This window comes from Leucoraja erinacea, chromosome 4 (genome assembly GCF_028641065.1).
Source record: "Leucoraja erinacea ecotype New England chromosome 4, Leri_hhj_1, whole genome shotgun sequence".
Lineage (NCBI taxonomy): Eukaryota > Metazoa > Chordata > Chondrichthyes > Rajiformes > Rajidae > Leucoraja > Leucoraja erinaceus.
In genome coordinates, this window is record NC_073380.1 from 793,321 (window position 1) to 813,943 (window position 20,623).

General features: G+C 43.4%; 1 protein-coding gene across 1 annotated transcript in view; it reads left to right on the plus strand.

Annotated features, from left to right (window-relative positions):
• The first annotated feature begins 13,947 nt into the window (after positions 1–13,947).
• The window catches only part of LOC129696083 (dual specificity calcium/calmodulin-dependent 3',5'-cyclic nucleotide phosphodiesterase 1A-like), a 254,836-nt gene continuing 248,160 nt past the window's right edge, over positions 13,948–20,623 (plus strand). Inside the window, exons 1-2 of the mRNA XM_055633493.1 lie at positions 13,948–14,371; positions 19,884–19,910. Of these exons, the coding sequence (XP_055489468.1) occupies positions 14,271–14,371; positions 19,884–19,910 (128 nt within the window). The 5' untranslated portion in view covers positions 13,948–14,270. The remainder of the gene's footprint in view (positions 14,372–19,883; positions 19,911–20,623) is intronic.

Consider the following 20,623-nt stretch of genomic DNA (forward strand, 5'->3'; position numbering starts at 1 on the left):
GGGGGAATTAGAGTGTTTAGCAACTGGGAGATCACGTAGGCCTCGGCTGACTGATCAACAACCGGGAGCATTAGTGTGCCTTGGCGGACTGAGCACAATTGTTCTGCAGAATGGTCACAGAATCTGTGTTCAAGGTTCCCAGGAATAAATATCACCAGCAATTTGTCATGGACCAGCCACACTGAAGCTATGGCCAAGAAAGCACCTCTACTTCCTTAGGCTTAGGAAGTTCAGCATGTCCCAAACAATTCTGAGCAACTTCTACAGAGATGCCATACAAAGCATTTTATCGGGATGCATCACAGCCTGGTATGGGAACTGCTCCATCCAAGACTGCAATAAATTGCAGAAAGTTGTGGATGTAGCCCTGACCATCACCCAAACAACCTCCCCTCCAATGACTCCATCTACACCAAAAGAAAAGGCAGTGTTTAAAGCAGCAAATACCCTGGGTAAGGGATACCAACAGAGCAATATTGGAGTTTTTTAGCAGAATGAGGAGAATATAAAGCATAGAAAAATCGTCGACAGTTAAATCAGCAGGAAAATTATTAAGTGGTCTGGGTCTTTAAGAGAGTAAAACAATAAAGTGAATGGGCTGATGTTAGAACTCTGGGAGAAGCATGGACTAGGGTGCAGGTTTAATGCAATGAGGGAACTAGCTTACAGTTTAAAGTGGTAGGAGAATGAGTGAGTGGGCAAAGAATTATGCAGTGAGGTAATGAAACAGCAGGTTGAGTGCATTAACACATCAAGAAATAAGAGAGGGAGTGCTATCTAAAGCTGTGATTTAGCAAGTGGTAGGTTTAAAGCAGCAAGATAAAGAGAGATGTTTTTAAAGTAGCAATGAAAGAGCAGTTGAAGAGCCCCAAGTAATGAAAGAATGAGAGTAAAGTTTAAAGGAATGAGAGAAAAAGAGCATAGCAGAGTTAAAACATTTATGATAATGACAGAATGGATCTTAGGTTTGAAATCAATTGGGCAAGGTTATTGCAAAAACACAGCGGTCGGGTACACTTGAATCTTACACCAAAAAGTCTAACTGAAGGCACTAACACTAAAGGGCCTGTCCCACTTACGCGTCCTTGACTCGCAAATTACGCGACCTCGTGGTCGCTTGAGGTGTACGGGCACCGTATGGCTGCGCGGGGCCTGTTCCACTTAGAAGCGTGGAGGGTTATGGAGTTGTGCGGGGCTGGTCCCGATATCGCGCGGGGCTCCGAAATCTTTGCAGTGAATGAAATCTTTGCGCGCCAACGGCCTGTCGCGGAACAGCCGGCCAAAGTGGGACAGGCCCAACACCCTGGCGTGACGCAACGTCTCACCTCCAACAGCAGCAGAAGCGGGCAAACGATCGCCGAACTCGGCCTGGGGCTCACGGCCGTTGCGGTCCGGATCCGCCCCCACTTCCACTCCCAGAGCGGGGCCAAGAAAATTGAAGATAAACACAAAATGCAGGAGTAACTCAGTGGGACCGGCAGCATCTCTGGAGAGAAGCAATGGGTGACGTTGCAGGTCAAGACCCTTCTTTTCAGACTGAAGAAGGGTCTCGACACGAAACGTCACCCATTGCTTCTCTCCAGAGTTGCTGCCGGTCCCGCTGAGTTACTCCAGCTTTGTGTCCATCTTCAAATGACGTCACGCGCTCCAGACGGCTGTGCGTACGCATGTGATCGCGCACGACTTTCGCTCGACCGTCTCGGCTCAACGCGACCACAAGGTTGCGTAATTTGCGTGCCAAGGACACGCAAGTGGGACAGGCCCTTAACTCTTATCAACTGGAAACATGCACAAAATAGGTTAATACAGTTATACACCATAACGAGTCAGGCCCCTTCTTCAGACTGATTGTGGCTAGAGACAGTGTGACCCCAAAGGGATACGTTGTTGTGAAGCGTAGAACTAATTAATGGACTTTTAGTGATGGAAGGGGAGAGGGGCAAGAGGAAGCGGAGGGCAGTGTTTGTAGAAGTTACTTACAATTTGAGAATTCAATGTTCACACCATTGGGTTGTAAGCTACCTAAGTAAAATATGTGGTGCTATTTCACCAATTTGTGTGGCCTCATTCTGGCAATGGAGAAATGTAAACGGGGCATCTTCATCGGCAAGGGCAAGTTGGGCCGAACTGCCTGTTTCCATGCTATCTAACCCTATGTCTATGACTCTAATCCATATTAGTGCTAACACCAGTTTGACAGGATTTTGGTAGGATCACGCCTTGTGTACTGCCTTCAGTTCGGTCTCATTTATTGAGGGCTGTACTTCATTGGAGAGAGTTCAGCATAGATTAATTTTGTTGATTTGTTGAATGGAGGGATGGACAGGGCGGCGAAGATCCTGCACATGGACAGGATCGGAGATCAGCGCCCGTCCACCATTATGGCGAAAACGTTGACTCTCATGGACGGGCATGGACCGTGTTTGCTTTTCGAGCAAGCCTTTCTCGAACAGATGCGTTGGACCGTTGGAGAGAGTGGAGGAGGGTCAGGGCTTTTACCAAAGTCTGTAACGTTCCACACTTCATAGGGAGGGCTCTGGTGGAAGCCGCTGATTGGTGGAAGCAGACTAGAGGAAGCAGCTGATTGGGTGCAACCTCAGGTTAGCATTTCTGCTTTCTGGTTAAAGTTACAGTGAGCCAAGGGTACAGTGAGCTAAAGGTACAGTGCTTTAGTAAAGGTACAGTGAGTTAACGGTACAGTGCTTTTTGTTTATATAATTAAGGTGCAGTTTAAAGGTCAAGAGGGAGCAGCTGTTGTGAGTCAGATACCTGCTGATTTCTCCCAGCAGTTTCTATTGTATTATACTTGTATCGGATCCAGGGTAAGGCGGGAGAATGACAGTCAGAGCAGTGTACTGTTCGGGATGTCAGATGTGGGAGGTCATGGTGTCGGATGGCCCTCCAGACGTCCACATCTACACCAGGTACAGCGAGATGGGGCTCCTAAGGGACCGTATTAGGATCCTGGAGCAGCAGCTCGATGACCTCTGTCTGGTCAGGGAGAGTGAGGAGGTCATAGAGGGGAGTTATAGGGAGGTGGTCACTCTAAAACCATGGGAGAGAGATATGTGGGTCACGCTAAGGAAGGGCAAGGGGCAGAGGCAGGAACGAGTGAGTACTCCAATGTCGGTACACCTCGCAAATAAGTACTCCTGTTTGAGTACGGATGGGGGTGACAGCCTACCCGGGGGTAGTGAGAGCGGACGGGCCTCCAGCACAGAGACCGGCCCTGTTACTCCTGAAGGTAGGGACAAAAAGAAGAGGGCAATAGTAATTGGGAACTCTATTGTTAGGGGGTCGGATAGGCGATTCTGTGGACGCAGTCGGGAGACCAGGATGGTGGTCTGCCTCCCTGGTACCAAGGTCTCGGACGTGTCTCAACGCATCCAAGATATCCTGAAATCAGAGGGAGAGGAGCCCGAGGTTGTGGTACATATAGGTACCAATGACATAGGTAGAAAAAGGGGAGGTCCTGAAGGGAGGATTTAGGGAGTTGGGAGGAGAGTTAAGGAAAAGGACCAAAAAGGTAACAATCTCAGGATTACTGCCTGTGCCATGCGACAGTGAGAGTAGGAATGGAGCGAGGTGGAGGATAAATGCGTGGCTGAAAGACTGGTGCAGAGGGCAGGGATTCAAGTTTCTGGATCATTGGGACTTCTTTTGGGGAAGGTGGGACCTGTACAGAAAGGACGGGTTGCACTTGAACCCGAGGGGGACCAATATCCTGGCGGGGAAATTTGCAAAGGCTACTGGGGAGACTTTAAACTAGAATGGTTGGGGCGAGGGACTCAAATAGAGAAAGCTAGTAGACAGAATGGGAGGCAGGAAGCAGAAAAGGGAAGCACTCGGGCACAAGAGAAAGAAAAAAAAGGAAATAAACAGAGAATAAGAGGCGGGGGGTTTCTTAAATGTGCATATTTTAATGCTAGGTGCATTGTAAGAAAGGTGGATGAGCTTAGAGTCTGGATTGACACCTGGAAGTATGATGTTGTGGCGATCAGTGAAACATGGTTGCAGGAGGGCTGTGATTGGAAACTAAATATTCCAGGATTTCGTTGCTTCAGGTGTGATAGAATTGGAGGGGCAAGAGGTGGAGGTGTTGCATTACTAGTCAGGGAAGATATTACAGCAGTGCTTTGGCAGGATAGATTGGAGGGCTCATTTAGGGAGGCTATTTGGGTGGAACTGAGAAGTGGGAAAGGGGTAGCAACACTTATAGGGCTGATTATAGACCGCCAAATGGGGATCGAGAATTGGAAGAGCAAATATGTAAGGAGATCGCAGATATTAGCAGTAAGCACAAAGTAGTGATTGTGGGAGTTTTCAACTTTCCACACATAGACTGGGAAACACATTCGGTAAATGGGCTGGATGGTTTGGAGCTTGTAAAATGTGTGCAGGATAGTTTTTTGCAGCAATACATAGAGGTACCTACTAGAGGAGGGGCAGTGTTGGACCTCCTGTTAGGAAATGAGACGGGACAGGTGGCGGAGGTATGCGTTGGGGAGCAGTTCGGGTCCAGTGATCACAATAACATTAGTTTCAATATAATTATGGAGAGGGTCAGAACTGGACCTAGGGTTGAGATTTTTGATTGGAAAAAGGCTAACTTTGATGAGATGCGAAATGATTTAAAAGGAGTGAACTGGGACATTTTGTTTTATGGGAAGGATGTAGAAGAGAAATGGAGGACATTTAAAGGGGAAATTTTAAGAGTACAGAATCTTTATGTTCCTGTTTGGTTGAAAGGAAACAGTAAAAATTGGAAAGAGCCCTGGTTTTCAAGGGAAATTGGACATCTTGTTCGGAAAAAGAGGGAGATCTACAATAATTATAGGCAGCATGAAGTAAATGAGGTGCTTGAGGAGTATAAGGAATGTAAAAAGAATCTTAAGAAAGAAATTAGAAAAGCTAAAAGAAGACATGAGGTTGCTTTGGCAAGTAAGGTGAAAGTAAATCCAAAGGGTTTCAACAGCTATATTAATAGCAAAAGGAAAACGAGGGATAAAATTGGTCCATTGGAGGGACAGAGTGGACAGCTATCTGCAGAGCCAAAAGAGATGGGGGAGATATTGAACAATGTATTTTCGTCGGTATTCACCAAGGAGAAGGATATTGAATTATGTGAGGTAATGGAAACTAGTAGAGTAGCTATGGATACTATGAGTTTCAAAGTAAAAGAAGTACTGACACTTTTGAAAAATATAAAAGTGAATAAGTCTCCAGGTCCTGACAGGATATTCCCTAGGACATTGAGGGAAGTTAGTGTAGAAATAGCCGGGGCTATGACAGAAATTTTCAAATGTCATTAGAAACGGGAATAGTCCCTGAGGATTGGCGTACTGCGCATGTTGTTCCATTGTTTAAAAAGGGTTCTAAGAGTAAACCTAGCAATTATAGACCTGTTAGTTTGACTTCAGTGGTGGGTAAATTAATGAAAAAGATACTTAGAGATAATATATATACGCATCTGGATAAACAGGGTCTGATTAGGAACAGTCAGCATGGATTTGTGCCTGGAAGGTCATGTTTGACTAATCTTCTTGAGGTTACTAGGGAAATTGACGAGGGTAAAGCAGTGGATGTTGTCTATATGGACTTTAGTGAGGCCTTTGACAAGGTTCCTCATGGAAGGTTGGTTAAGAAGGTTCAACTGTTGGGTATAAATGCAGGAGTAGCAAGATGGATTCAACAGTGGCTGAATGGGAGAAGCCAGAGGGTAATGGTGGATGGTTGTTTGTCGGGTTGGAGGCAGGTGACTAGTGGGGTGCCTCAGGGATCGGTGTTGGGTCCTTTGTTGTTTGTCATGTACATCAATGATCTGGATGAAGGTGTGGTAAATTGGATTAGTAAGTATGCAGATGATACCAAGATAGGGAGTGTTGTGGATAATGAAGAGGATTTCCAAAGTCTACAGAGTGATTTAGGTCATTTGGAAGAATGGGGCTGAAAGATGGCAGATGGAGTTTAATGCTGATAAATGTGAGGTGCTACACCTTGGCAGGACGAATCAAAATAGGACGTACTGGTAAATGGTAGGGAATTGAAGAATACAGTTGAACAGAGGGATCTGGGAATAACCGTGCATAGTTCCTTGAAGGTGGAATCTCATATAGATAGGGTGGTAAAGAAAGCTTTTGGTATGCTAGCCTTTATAAATCAGAGCATTGAGTATAGAAGCTGGGATGTAATGTTAAAATTGTACAAGGCATTGGTATGACCAAATTTGGAGTATGGTGTACAATTTTGGTCGCCCAATTATAGGAAGGATGTCAACAAAATAGAGAGAGTACAGAAGAGATTTACTAGAATGTTGCCTGGGTTTCAACAACTAAGTTACAGAGAAAGGTTGAATAAGTTAGGTCTTTATTCTCTGGAGCGCAGAAGGTTAAGGGGGGACTTGATAGAAGTCTTTAAAATGATGAGAGGGATAGACAGAGTTGATGTGGACAAGCTTTTCCCTTTGAGAATAGGGAAGATTCAAACAAGAGGACATGACTTCATAATTAAGGGACAGAAGTTTAGGGGTAACATGAGGGGGAACTTCTTTACTCAGAGAGTGGTAGCGGTGTGGAATGCGCTTCCAGTGGAAGTGGTGGAGGCAGGTTCGTTGGTATCATTTAAAAATAAATTGGATAGGCATATGGATGAGAAGGGAATGGAGGGTTATGGTATGAGTGCAGGCAGGTGGGACTAAGGGTAAAAAGTTGTTCGGCACGGACTTGTAGGGCCGAGATGGCCTGTTTCCATGCTGTAATTGTTATATGGTTATATGGTTATAAGTTAGGGCTTTATTCTTTGGAGCGCAGGAGGTTAAGGGAGGACTTGATAGAGGTCATTAAAATGATGAGAGGGATAGACAGAGTTGACGTGGATAAGCTTTTCCCACTGAGAGTAGGGTAGATTCAAACAAGGGGACATGACTTGAGAATTAAGGGACAGAAGTTTAGGGGTAACATGAGGGGGAACTTCTTTACTCAGAGAGTGGTGGCTGTGTGGAATGAGCTTCCAATGAAGGTGGTGGAGGCAGATACGTTTTTATCATTTAAAAATAAATTGGATAGTTATATGGACAGGGAAGGTATGGAGGGTTATGGTCTGAGCGCAGGTAGATGGGACTAGGGGAGAATACGTGTTCGGCACGGACTAGAAGGGTCGAGATGGCCTGTTTCCGTGCTGTAATTGTTATATGGTTATAATGACAACAACCTATCCCCTAATGTCAGATAAACGAAGGAGCTAACCACTGACTTCAGTAAGCAGGAGGAGTGTACATCCCTGAGCTTAATTGTGTTGAACTGGAGATGGTTAGGAGCTTCATGTTCCCAAGTATAAATATCACCTACGATTTTCTCTAGTGTAAATACACTGACACTATACCACAAAATGCTCTTCTTCCTCAGAAGACAATTCTGCATGTCTCCTATGGCTCTTATCAATTTCTGCAGATGCATCACAACTTGGTTTGGGCAATGCTCTGCCCAAGACTGCATGAAATTGAAAGCATGTACCATCAGATTTGAGAACAGCTTCTTTCCTGCTGTTATCAAATTATTGAAGGGAGCTCAGGATATATTCCCGATCTAGTAATCTATCGTGTTGCTGCCCTTGCGCATTCTCTGCAGCTATTCTGCATTTTGTTCCTTTTCCTTTTTGAACTACCCATTTTACTCATGTATGGTTTGATTGTACTCGCATGTGGTGTGGTTTGCTCGTTTAACTTGCAAAATAATATTTTTCACCATAATTCAGTACACGAGACAAAAATAAACCAATGGCAACATTACATTTGCTGATGGTACAACGCTGTTGCAGTGAGTTGAAATGAGGAAACAGAAACGCTTCAAAGGGATATAGGCAGAATGTGTGAATGGGAGAGGTTTGGCAAATGAAATGTACGCTGCAAAAAATATGAAATCATCCACTTAAAATAGGTTTTATTTCAAATGAAGACAAATTGAAAATGTTGATATTCAAGCGGCTGTTCCTGCATGTTGATGGACCTCAATGGTGGTTGAAAGTTAACATTCTAAAACTAGAGGGAAGAGGGGCAGCACGGTGGTGCAGCGATAGCTTTTCTGCCTTCCAGCGCCAGTGACCCGGGTTCAATCCTGACTATAGGTGCTGTCTGTACGGAGTTTGTACGTTCTTCCTGTGACCGAATAGGTTTTCCTCCCACACACCAAAGCCATACAGGTTTGTAGGTTAATTGCATTGGTAAAATTGTAAATTGTCCCTAGCATGTGTAGGATAATGTAAATGTATGGGGATCACTGGTCAGTGTGGATTTGGTGGGCTGAAGGGCCTGCTTCCGCACTGTATCTCTAAATAAACCAAAACTAAAACCTTAAGTGAAAGGGGACAGACTTAAGAGGGACCTCAAATGCACCATTTTCATTCAGAAGGTTGTCTGTATCTGGAATGAGTTCCTAGGAAAAGCTGTAAATCCAGGTACAATTATGATTTTTTTAAACAGATCTGGACAGCATCATGGATAGGAAGGGTTTAGTGGGCTATGTGCAAAATGCAGTCAATTGGGACCAGCCCATTATGTCAACTTAGACAAGGTGAGTTGGAGGGCCTGTTTCCATGCTGAACAGCTCTATGGAAACATAGAAAATAGGTGCAGGAGGAGGCCATTCGGCCCTTCGAGCCAGCACCGCCATTCTTTGCGATCATGGCTGATCGTCCCCAATCAATAACCTGTGCCTACCTTCTCCCCATATCCCTTGATTCCACTAGCCCCTACAGCTCTATCTAACTCTCTCTTAAATCCATCCAGTGATTTGGCCTCCACTGCCCTCTGCGACAGGGAATTCCACAAATTCACAACTCTCTGGGTGAAAACGTTTTTTCTCACCTCAGTCTTAAATGGCCTCCCCTTTATTGTAAGACTTGGGCCCTGGTTCTGGACTCACCCAACATTAGGAACATTTTTCCTGCATCTAGCTTGTCCAGTTATAATTTTATATGGCTCCATAAGATCCTCCCTCATCCTTCTAAACTCCAGTGAATACAAGCCTAGCCTTTTCAATCTTTCCTCATATGACAGCCATCCCAGGGATCAATCTCGTGAATCTACGCTGCACTGCCTCGATCACAAGGACGTCCTTCCTCAAATTAGGAGACCAAAACTGTACGCAATACTCCAGATGTGGTCTTACCAGAGCCCTATACAACTGCAGAAGAACCTCTCTACTCCTATACTGAAATCCTCTTGTTAGGAAGGCCAACATTCCATTAGCTTTCTTCACTGCCTGCTGTACCTACACACCAACTTTCAGTGACCGGTGTACAAGGACACCCAGGTCTCGCTGTACCTCCCCCTTACCTAACCTAACCCCATTGAGATAATAACCTGCCCCGTTGTTTTTGCCATCAATGTGGATAACATCACATTTATCTATATTATACTGCATCTGCCACGCATTTGCCCACTCACTCAACCTGTCCAGGTCAGCCTGAAACCTCCTAACATCCACTTCACAGTTCACACTGCCACCCAGCTTTGTGTCATCCGCAAGCTTGCTTGTGTTGCTCCTAATTCCCTCTTCCAAATCATTAATATATATGGTAAACACCGAGCCTTGCGGCCCCAACACTGAGCCTTGCGTCACTCCACTCACCACGGCCCGCCATTCTGAAAAGGACCCGTTCACTCCTACTCTTTGCTTCCTGTCTGCCAACCAATTTTCTATCTACGTCAACACCCTACTGCCAATACCATGTGCTCTAATTTTAGTTACCAGTCTTCCCTGCGGAAACTTATCAAAGGCTTTCTGAAAGTCTAGATACACTACATCCACTGGCTCCCCTTCATCCATTTTACTTGTCACATCCTCAAAAAATTCCAGAAGATTAGTCAAGCATGATTTTCCTTTCATAAATCCATGCTGACTTGGACTAATCCTTTTACTGCTATCCAAATGCCCCATTATGACCTCTTTAATAATTGACTCCAGCATCTTTCCCACCACCAAAGTCAGGCTAACTGGTCTGTAATTCCACGTTTTCTCTCTCGCTCCTTTCTTGAAAAACTATTTCTAGAGCCACCTCCCTGAGGACCCTGGGATGCAGTCCATCAGGCCCCGTGGATTTATCATCCTTCAGCCCCATTAGCCTACCCAATACCATTTCTCGCCTAATGAAAATTTCTTTCAGTTCCTCGACCCCCATAGATCCTCTATCTTCCAGTACTTCTGGAAGATTGTTTGTGTCTTCCTTAGTGAAGACATATCCGAAGTACCTATTCAACTCCTGCCATTTCCTTGTTGCCCACAATAATTTCACCCGTGTCTGCCTTCAAGGGACCCACATTTGACTTTGCTACTCTTTTTCCCTTAACATATCTAAAGAAGTTTTTACTGTCCTTCTTTATATTCCTGGCCAGCTTCCCTTCGTACTTCATCTTATCAACCCGTATTGCCCGTTTTGTTTCCTTCTTTTGTCCTATGAAAGTTTCCCAATCCACTGGCTTCCGGCTACTCTTTGCTGTGTTATACATCTTTTCTTTTAGTTTTATTCTATCCCTAACTTCTCATGATTCTGTGACTGCAGGTAGCAATTAAGAAGGTAAGCTATAATTTGGCTATTAAAGGATTAGTGTGCAAAAGGAAAAATGTCTTGCTTGTATTATTTTTTAAAAAACTGGTAAAACCACTACTGGATTATATTGAAAGACCTGATATTGAAAGACCTAAGTAAGGAGCATATGTTTGCATAGGGCTCTGGTGAGACCACATCTGCATTATTGTGTACAATTTTGGTGTCCTAATTTGAGGAAGGGCATCCTTGTGATTGAGGCAGTGCAGCGTAGGTTCACGAGATTGATCCCTGGGATGGCGGGACTGTCATATGAGGAAAGATTGAAAAGACTAGGCTTGTATTCACTGGAGTTTAGAAGGATGAGGGGGATCTTAAAGAAACATATAAAATTATAAAAGGACTGAACAAACTAGATGCAGGAAAAATGTTCCCAATGTTGGGTGAGTCCAGAACCAGGGGCCACATTCTTAGAATAAAGGGGAGGTTATTTAAGACTGAGGTGAGAAAAAACTTTTTCACCCAGAGAGTTGTAAATTTGTGGAATTCCCTGCCACAGAGGGCAGTGGAGGCCAAATCACTAGATGGATTTAAGAGAGAGTTAGATAGAGCTCTAGGGGCTAGTGGAGTCCCTGAAAGTGGAATCGCATGTAGATAGGGTGGTAAAGAAAGCTTTTGGTGTGCTGGCCTTTATAAATCAGAGCATTGAGTATAGAAGTTGGGATGTAATGTTAAAATTGTACAAGGCATTGGTGAGGCCAATTCTGGAGTATGGTGTACAATTTTGGTCGCCTAATTATAGGAAGGATGTCAACAAAATAGAGAGAGTACAGAGGAGATTTACTAGAATGTTGCCTGGGTCTCAGCAACTAAGTTACAGAGAAAGGTTGAACAAGTTAGGGCTTTATTCTTTGGAGCGCAGAAGGTTAAGGGGGGACGATAGAGGTCTTTAAAATGATGAGAGGGATAGACAGAGTTGACGTGGATAAGCTTTTCCCACTGAGAGTAGGGAAGATTCAAACAAGGGGACATGATTTGAGAATTAAGGGACAGAAGTTTAGGGGTAACATGAGGGGGAACTTCTTTACTCAGAGAGTGGTGGCTGTGTGGAATGAGCTTCCAGTGAAAGTGGTAGAGGCAGGTTTGTTTTTATCATTTAAAAATAAATTGGATAGTTATATGGACGGGAAAGGAATGGAGGGTTATGGTCTGAGCGAGGTGTATGGGACTAGGGGAGAATACGTGTTCGGCACGGACTAGAAGGGTCGAGATGGCCTGTTTCCATGCTGTAATTGTTATATGGTTATATGGTTATATGTAGTCAAGGAATATGGGGTGAAGGCAGGCACGGGTTATTGATAGGGGATGATCAGCCATGATCACAATGAATGGCGGTGCTGGCTTGAAGGACCAAATGACCTCCTCCTGCACCTACTTTCTATGTTTTGCTTGAAAGCTGATGGTTAAATAGCATTCGGATGTTGGCATGGGTAATCCCTCATAAGTGCTGAATAAACAAGCTTTTAATGCGGGAGAGACCATTGTGCAATCCTATCATCTATTTCAAATTATCCCACTATTCACTAGACTGCACCATAATGAGTTTGGTGAGGCTCTACATACAACATTTTTCAGGGTTGTGTCATGGAAGATGCAGAAATGGCATTTCCCTTGGCTGGAAAGACTCGACCCACGGGCCACATTCTCAAACTAAATGGATGACCATTCAGAACAGCAAAGTAAAAATCATTTCTTCACCCAGGGAACTAAATAATATAAGAATTAGGAGAGGAGAAGGCCATTTTGGCTTTTCACCACCGATCAGGATCTTGGATGATCCTCAATGTCTTTGAATCCCAGAAATCTATTTATCTCTGCTTTTGGTGAACTCAATAACTGAGCCTTTGTTGCAGTTTTGGGTAGAGAATCCTAAAGATTCAACTGTGAGGTGAAACATTTATGCAAACCTCTGTTTTTCCAAGAATGTGACCCCTAATTGCATAACTAAGACAGGGGAATCATCCTTCCTGCACCCATCTGGGGATAGTTGTGAAGCAAATGTTATCATTCTGTTATAAAATGTACTCACTTTTGTCAATTTCCATGCTTTATATTGGAATGTAGAATTGTTATAGATTGACACCTGTACAACTGTAGTGTTCTCTGTGGGCAGTCTAAGAACCAGAGGAGTGGAAGCAACAATAATTACCATGCAACACATGTTGTTCTCCGAGGAGTTTCTACCCATGCCCACATAGGCAAGTTGCAAAATCGGATGAAGAAACTTGATGTAATAGCGAATAGTGAGATAAATTGAAATAGATGATAGGATTGCACGAAGGTGTTTAATTTCCATTTTTAGACTGCACCCCTTCCTCATGGTAACTGTTCTGGTTCTGGTTGATTACTGCACAAACACCTCATCAGTGGTTATCTCGCACTAGTCGGAGTGAGTAGAGTAGTGATTACATTTTGACGCGGGCCTTTTTGACCAAGTTGAGGAGATCTAGTTGCTCAATCCCCTTTTTAAAAGACTTAACATCGGGAGCCGCACGTGTGTTGGGTGGTAACCTATTCCATTCCATTCCCTTATGGTCTTTTGGTAAAGGGAATATTGGAAGCAAAGTTTATTGAAATGTAGCGAGTTGATGATGTAGGGACCTTTATTTCGTCTTGTTTCGTGGCAGTTGGTGCTCTGGGATGACGGGAGATTTGATGATGTGATTTTGTGAATCTCCTTGTAAATTGCAATGAGTCTTAGCCAAGATCAAGCATACCCACACCTGATCTGAAAACGACGTTCTTTGTGTGTAAACAAAACGGCATTTCTTTGTGTGTAAACAAAAATAGCAACGAACATTTTAGTTGCGTTTGAGTATGGAGGGAGCGTAGCGTCTGGAGCTGCACTGAAGTGAAATTCGTTGATCGAAATGATCCTCTATTTAGGTTCTGTACTGCCACCTGCTGCTGCCCAAGAATAGTTCTATACTATTCATACTTTCTCCGGCACTGCTATTTTCCGGACGATATTATTTATATCTTTGCATTATATTTGCCCTTTTTGAAAGAAAATTGCCAAGAAGGCAATTTATCAATAAACTGGCTTTCTATTTTTCCTATGTGAAAAACGCAATGCACCCGGATGCAGCACGTTGTGTTTCTAAACTCCAGCGCGTTTTAAATCAAGGTTTATTGTTAAGATTTTCCAACAGTATGTATTTTCTAGCGATGTGGGTAATTTCTGTGTGAATGTATTTATCTTTCCTTTCTTCCGGTGCTGTGTGTGTGAGATCGCGGACCGCCTGGACATTGTCCTTCAATCTGTATCACTCAAGCCCTACGGCTCTCCCAGCGAAGTGTTGGAAAGGTACGAGTGTGGGACAAATAGAGGATGAAGCCAAGCCGCGCATGTGCTACCCCGCCCTCCCACTCAGTTGTCACCAGGGTTTGGGTTAAAGAGCCTTCAGCTGCTTTTGCTGGCCGCAGAGCTGGTTCATTACTATCATCAGTCTCATTCATGTTCGCTCGTACAGCACCATCATTTGTGAACCATGGCAAACTGTTGCAGATGCCTACATGCGAGACTTCAACATTGATGCAGACACAGTCTTCTTAGTCGGCCTTTCACTCCGTTAAAGTTCCAAAGATTTCCATTCGCTGTGGGCGAAATGATAGCCAGCCCCCTGCTCTAAAGTTTAGACATTTACTTAGATCCTGGAGTTTAAGGCATGGAGTCACCAACTAAGGAAATCGAAGAGTTTGAAAGCAACTCTCTCAAATACCTGCAACCAGAGCAAATAGAGAAAATATGGCTGCGGCTTAGGGGACTGTAAGTATAGTATGACTTTTTTTTATAACGCCCGATCTTCCTACTTATAATGGCATTGACAAAATCCGAAATGTTATGTGGCGTCTTTTTGTTGTTTTTCTTGTTTTTAATAGTAATAATGAACGAACCTGTTTTTTAAAATTATTTATTCATACTTTGTCATCTACCGAATGATGTTTGCAATGTACATTGTGTTTAAACCATTAACACTGCACTGTAGCAGTCGAGTATCTGAGGGCTGCCACCTGTTCCACACGGGTGAAATGTTTTGCTAGGAAACGACTTTTAGATTTGGCTTTGATCAGACGCGCAATAATGGCCATTCGTCAGAGGATTGGAATTTCCCCCTTGTTTTGTTGTTGACCAGAGTGCCATAACGTCAGAAGATCAAAATGATCGCAAAACAAAAATCACCTGTAGGGTTACGGTGACAAAATAGCTGTGCAACGATCCTTTAATCTGATAATGTATGCTATTTGACCTGCATGTAGCTCATGAGATATTCAGCCATGAATTAGAATACTTTCACGAGAGAGCTTGATAGGGCTCTTAAGGATAGCGGAGTCGGGGGATATAGGGAGAAGGCAGGAACGGGGTACTGACTGTGGATGATCAGCCATGATCACATTGAATGGCGGTGCTGGCTCGAAGGGCCGAATGGCCTCCTCCTGCACCTATTGCCTATTGTCTACTTCAGTTTTACTGTTCTTAAATTTGTTTTGCTTGAAGCGTTTTCTGCTGGGACAGATTGCAAGTTCTCATTACCTTTCAAGCCAGTTTATAAGGTATTCCCATGATCACAGCCGTGCTATCAATCTTTTAAAATATTCGATTACTGTTAATTGAATTCGGCTTCACGTTTTGAGGCGGAGGACAAGGTTAAATACTTCGAAGGGGGGGTGCAGAAAACAGGATATTGTTCAGTTTGTCCCTGAATAATAACAGCAATGAGACATTTTGTGCAGTCAAATTGTGGACGCTCAGGGTTATGGGGAAAGTGCTGGTCGGTGGGGTATATATGCGGTAGGGTGCCCACTGGTGAGCGTGGGCGAGTCTGGCTGAATGATTCTGCCAGAAAGGGTTTACACCAAGAGAGGAAGTTGGGATCTATTAACCTGCAGTAGGAATCACTGCATGATCGTATTGGAAAACCCGCATCGACCACTTGATTGAGATAGCGTCGAAAATGTGACAATTTGTCTCCGCAGTTCGGACAAGACTACGCCTGTGGCTTTACAAAAGGCTCAGACTTGCTCGATCACATTCCATTCCATGTTTTCGATATCAATATTTAATCCCGTGTGAGTAACGACCGTGCCAAGCACGACGAAGTGTCACTAATTATAAGATCCCAATAGCTAATCATTTTAACACTATCCGGACAGCTGCCAATTATTTTAGCACAATCTGACGCATTGGTTAATGCCATACAGATTTGCAAATTAAAATTGGCCCATATTGGATTGCTATTTGGTTTACCGCATGTACCAACATGCACTCTGTCTCAAAAAGTTTTTTTTTCTAAACAAATAACGAGGGTGGGTTCTTTCGATAAAGTTTGCAAATTTCCAAATCGGTGGTTGCGCAGAAGAAAAGCGTGTGTCGTTTTCGCAATTTTGCGATTTTATTTTTTAAGGTTCAAATTTGACGAGGAGTTCGCCATACACTACATGATGTTTATGGTAATCGTGATTTATAACGTAAAGACAGGGGAGAGTTCAGATGCTGGGTTCTGGAGCACAAAGCAGAAAGCTGGAAGAACTCTGCTGGCCAGGCAGCATCTGTGGAAACAAATGGTGTAAATCGACGTTTCTGTTCGAGACTTTGCCTCAGGTCAGAGAGGGACCAGAATGAGTACATAGAAATGTAAGGGATGGGGTGGGTGGGGTGGGATAGATGCTGATAGATGAAACCAGGGGAAAGGATAATGGAATCTGGGTTAGGAAAGGACTGACAGAGGCTGGTAGGCGACAGGTGAAGCCAGATGGCAAGGAGATGAGAGAAATTAGCAGAGGGAGGAAACTAGGTGGCAGATTTGTGTGGGGGGAGAATGCAGAGGTTGATTGGTGGGTGCGGAGGTTCCCTGAAATTGGATAAGCCAGTGTTCATATCATTGGATTGTAAGCTATCCTTATAGAATATGAGACGTTGTTCTAGCCATTTGTATGTGGCTGCAAACATAGCTTAGAACACATTGCTATAAATAATGACATTTCTGATTTCAGATAACGCACATTGCTGGTGCTCTCCTCCCACACACACTCGCCGGCCCACCTAGTTTTCTTCTCCCTTTGTACAAGTCACACAATCTTTCCCTGCCTCTCACCCCCAAACTGGTTCCAACTACCCATCATTCCAACCCTATGGTTTCACTCATTATCTGCCAGCTTCTGTCCCAACTATTCCACTGCAACATACTAGCAACCTTTCCGGATCCCTCTCAATCATGATGCAGTGTCTTGAACTGAAATGTGTAAGAAGGAAATGCAGATGCTTGTTTACACCAAAGCTAGACGCAAAATGCTGGAGTAACTTATTGGGTCAGTCACCATATCTGGAGAATAGGAGAAAAGGTTTCTGATCGAGAACCTTCCTCAGTCCTGTTGACTTGCACCTTATGCTTCCAGTAAAGCTGCTTTATCCATTGAGTTCTTCTTGTGTTCTATTTTATGATCAATAACAAGATGCATTTGGCTCAAGGCTAATGTGCTAATCATTAACTTTGTTTCTCACTCCACAAATGCTGCCTGAACTATTGAGCATTTCTGGCAATTTTACTTCTTTATTCATTTATTTATATTACTAAAAGTAAGATCTTGACCACTTCCTGTCTTTATGTTTCATGATTTTAGAAAGAACGCTGCCACTTATGGCTGTGATTTTTGGTCACCTTACTCAGAGTCCCCCTCCGCTGTGCAGTACAAGAGGATTTTTCGATGGAAAATAAAAGAGTTATTAATGTTTAAAACATGTTGACATTCTCTCTGGGGGGGGGGACTATAAAACCCAGAAGTATAGTGCCTCACTCAGTCTCTGCAGCAAGGAGGAGCGAGAGGGTCACATCTCTGAGCTGTGAAAAACACTGAACACATGTCTACTCAACTACTGAGTGCCCTTAATGTGGTTTGAAAATGAAAACGTGGATGCTTTGAATTGCTGCTCTGCAAATGGTTGTTGGTGGTGGTAACTGCTTTGAAATGCTGCACTGCAAATGGTTGTTGGTGGTGGTATATGCATTGCATTGTTGCACTGCAAATGGTTGTTGGTGGTGGTAACTGCTTTGAAATGATGCACTCCAAATGGTTGTTGGTGGTGGTAACTGCTTTGAAATGCTGCACTGCAAATGGTTGTTGGTGGTGGTAACTGCTTTGAAATGCTGCACTGCAAATGGTTGTTGGTGGTGGTAGCTGCTTTGAAATGCTGCACTGCAAATGGTTGTTGGTGCTGGAAACTTCTTTGAAATGCTGCACTGCAAATGGTTGTTTGGGTGTGGAAACTGCTTTGAAATGCTGCACTGCAAATGGTTGTTGGTGGTGGACACTGCTTTGAAATGCTGCATTGCAAATGGTTGTTGGTGGTGGTAACTTGTATATTGATTTTAGATAAAACACTACCACTTACGGCTGTGATTTTTGGCCATCTTACTCGGTCCCCCTCCGCTCATCAGGTGCAGAGGATTCTTCCCATCAATGAAAAATAAAACTGTTATTAGTGTTTAAAAAAATGTTAAGAATCTCTCTCCTGGTATGAAACTGCATTTGAATGTGGTGGCCTTGTACCCTGCATGAAATGATATGAAACTGCATTTGAATTTGGTGGCCTTGCACCCTGCTTGCACCCTGCTTGAAATGGCATTAAACAGCACTAGCATTTGGTGGCCTTGCACCCTGCTTGAAGTGGCATGAAACTGCACTTGAGTTTGGTGGCCTTGCACCCTGCTTGAAGTGGTAGGAAACTGCACTTGAATTTGGTGGCCTTGCACCCTGCTTGAAGTGGTAGGAAACTGCACCTGAATTTGGTGGCCTTGCACCCTGCTTGAAGTGGTATGAAACTGCAATTGAATTTGGTGGCCTTGCACCCTGCTTGAAATGGTAGGAAACTGCATTTGAATTTGGTGGCCTTGCACCCTGCTTGAAATGGAATTTCAAGGAATAGCCGTGAGTCAACTGCCAGCCCACCAGCCGTGAGTGAGCTGCCAGCACATCAGGCTTGAGTGACTAAGCTGTCACCCCAAGAATCCATTTGGCCCACAATGTCCATACTTGCCATCTGGAAACCAGTCCCTTCAGCCCACAATACCCATACTAGTGCTCCAGAAAGCCCCCCACCAATACTGGCCACCAATATTGGAATTGGTGGAGAGGTGGAATATTACAGCCCTCCCGTGTGAACATGGGACCCAACGGGTCCCACTTAGTCTGATTGAAACATAAAAATCTTAGAGGGCTCAACAGGTTGGAATGCACGGCACATATTTCCCCTGGTTTAGCTCTAGAACCAGAGGCTACAATGTCAGAATAAAGATGTAATCTGTTTAGGACTGAGGTGAGACAGTTTTTCATGCAGAACGTTCTTAAATTCTGAAATTCACTAACATTGGAGCACTAGGAGGGCTTGCTCATGGAGCTTTTTCAAAGCAATGATTTGATGATTTCTGAATATTTACATGAATCTATCATGTATTGACCTCCCCACCATTGAAGTGATCGAGAGGAAATACTACCTCAAGAAGGCAGTTAAAATCAGCAGACACACACCACTCTGCCCACTCTCATCTTGCTACTCCCATTGGGATGATGGTACTGGTGCCTGAGAATGGCTGAGAACAGCTCCTTCTCCACAACCATCAGGGTCTTGAACGACATTGTACAATCCAAACTACAGCCTTATGTTTGCAAAGAACCACCATGGACTTTGTGTGAGGGTCTCGCTACATACTTCAGCTTGCACTATTATAGCCTACTTACCTAATATATCTGAGAATTTATTGTATTATTGTTCATTGTATGAATATTCATTGTGATAATGTGCCTTTGAAAGCTGCAGCAAATAAGAATTTCATTGTTCTGCTCCCAGTGGATATGTTAATTAAACACTCTTTACTTGACTCTTGAATCAAAGGATATGGGGAAAATGTTGTTGACATAGAAGATTAACCCTGATCTTAATGAATGGTGGCGCAGAATTGATATACCATATGGCCTACACCAGTTCCTATTGCTTATGTTGTTACTAAATGAAAGCAAAAAGCATTGGACAGGAAACAGGTGCTAAAAGCCTAGTTCTGAAGATAAGATTAGAAAAGGTTTTTTTCAAGACCTTTCGCCTGTAATGGGAAAGTGGACCATTTAAGTCAATAAGCAGTGCACATTCAGGTCATCTCTGAAACTGTGAAGAATACTTTCAATTACATTTTTTCCAGGTGTCGGAAGAATAACAAGATGGCACATTTTTCCTTTCATGTAATAAAAAAATCATATTTTCCTGATTCATGTTTCTTTCTTGCCCTTAGGAGAAAATACAAGAAAACTTCCCAGAGGTAAGTGTTTACGAGCAGAAACACTTGAACGATAAAACCATCATTAATATTTCTATTAGTCCAAAAAACAAAATCCTAGATTGAAGAGTTTCTTTTGAAATTTTCTGTAAGTCTCTACAAAATTGCAGACATTGATTACAAACATGCACATTTAAGTTAATTGTATTTTGATCATTATATACTATCTGTTGTATATTAAGTTTACGAACCAAGTAAGCTGCAGCAAGCAAGAATTTCATTGTTCCCTTGTCAATACATATGAGAATTAGATTCGCATTTGATTCTTGATCATTGAGCAGATCAAATGAGGTGAGAAAATAATTGATCTGACTGTAGGAACATGGAAGCAGGAATAAATCATTCAGCCATTCATACTGCTCCATCATAAAATAAATACATGAGCCACCTTTATCTTGGTTCCATTCTCCTGCAATTATCTGCTGTTTCCTTAACAATATCTAAAAATCAGTTGATTTTTAATATGCTGCACTGCTCTCTGGGGGAGAGAATTCCAAACAAAATTACCCATTGCGGAGATTTCTTATTTCTGAAGATAGAAACAAATAGCTGTAGTAACTCAGCGGGTCAGAATGCATCTCTGGAGAAAAGGAATAGGTGACATTTCGGGTGGAGACCCTTATCAGATTGAGAGTCAGGGGAAAGTGAAGCGCGATATAGACAGTGCTGGAGATATAGAACTAATGAATGAAAGA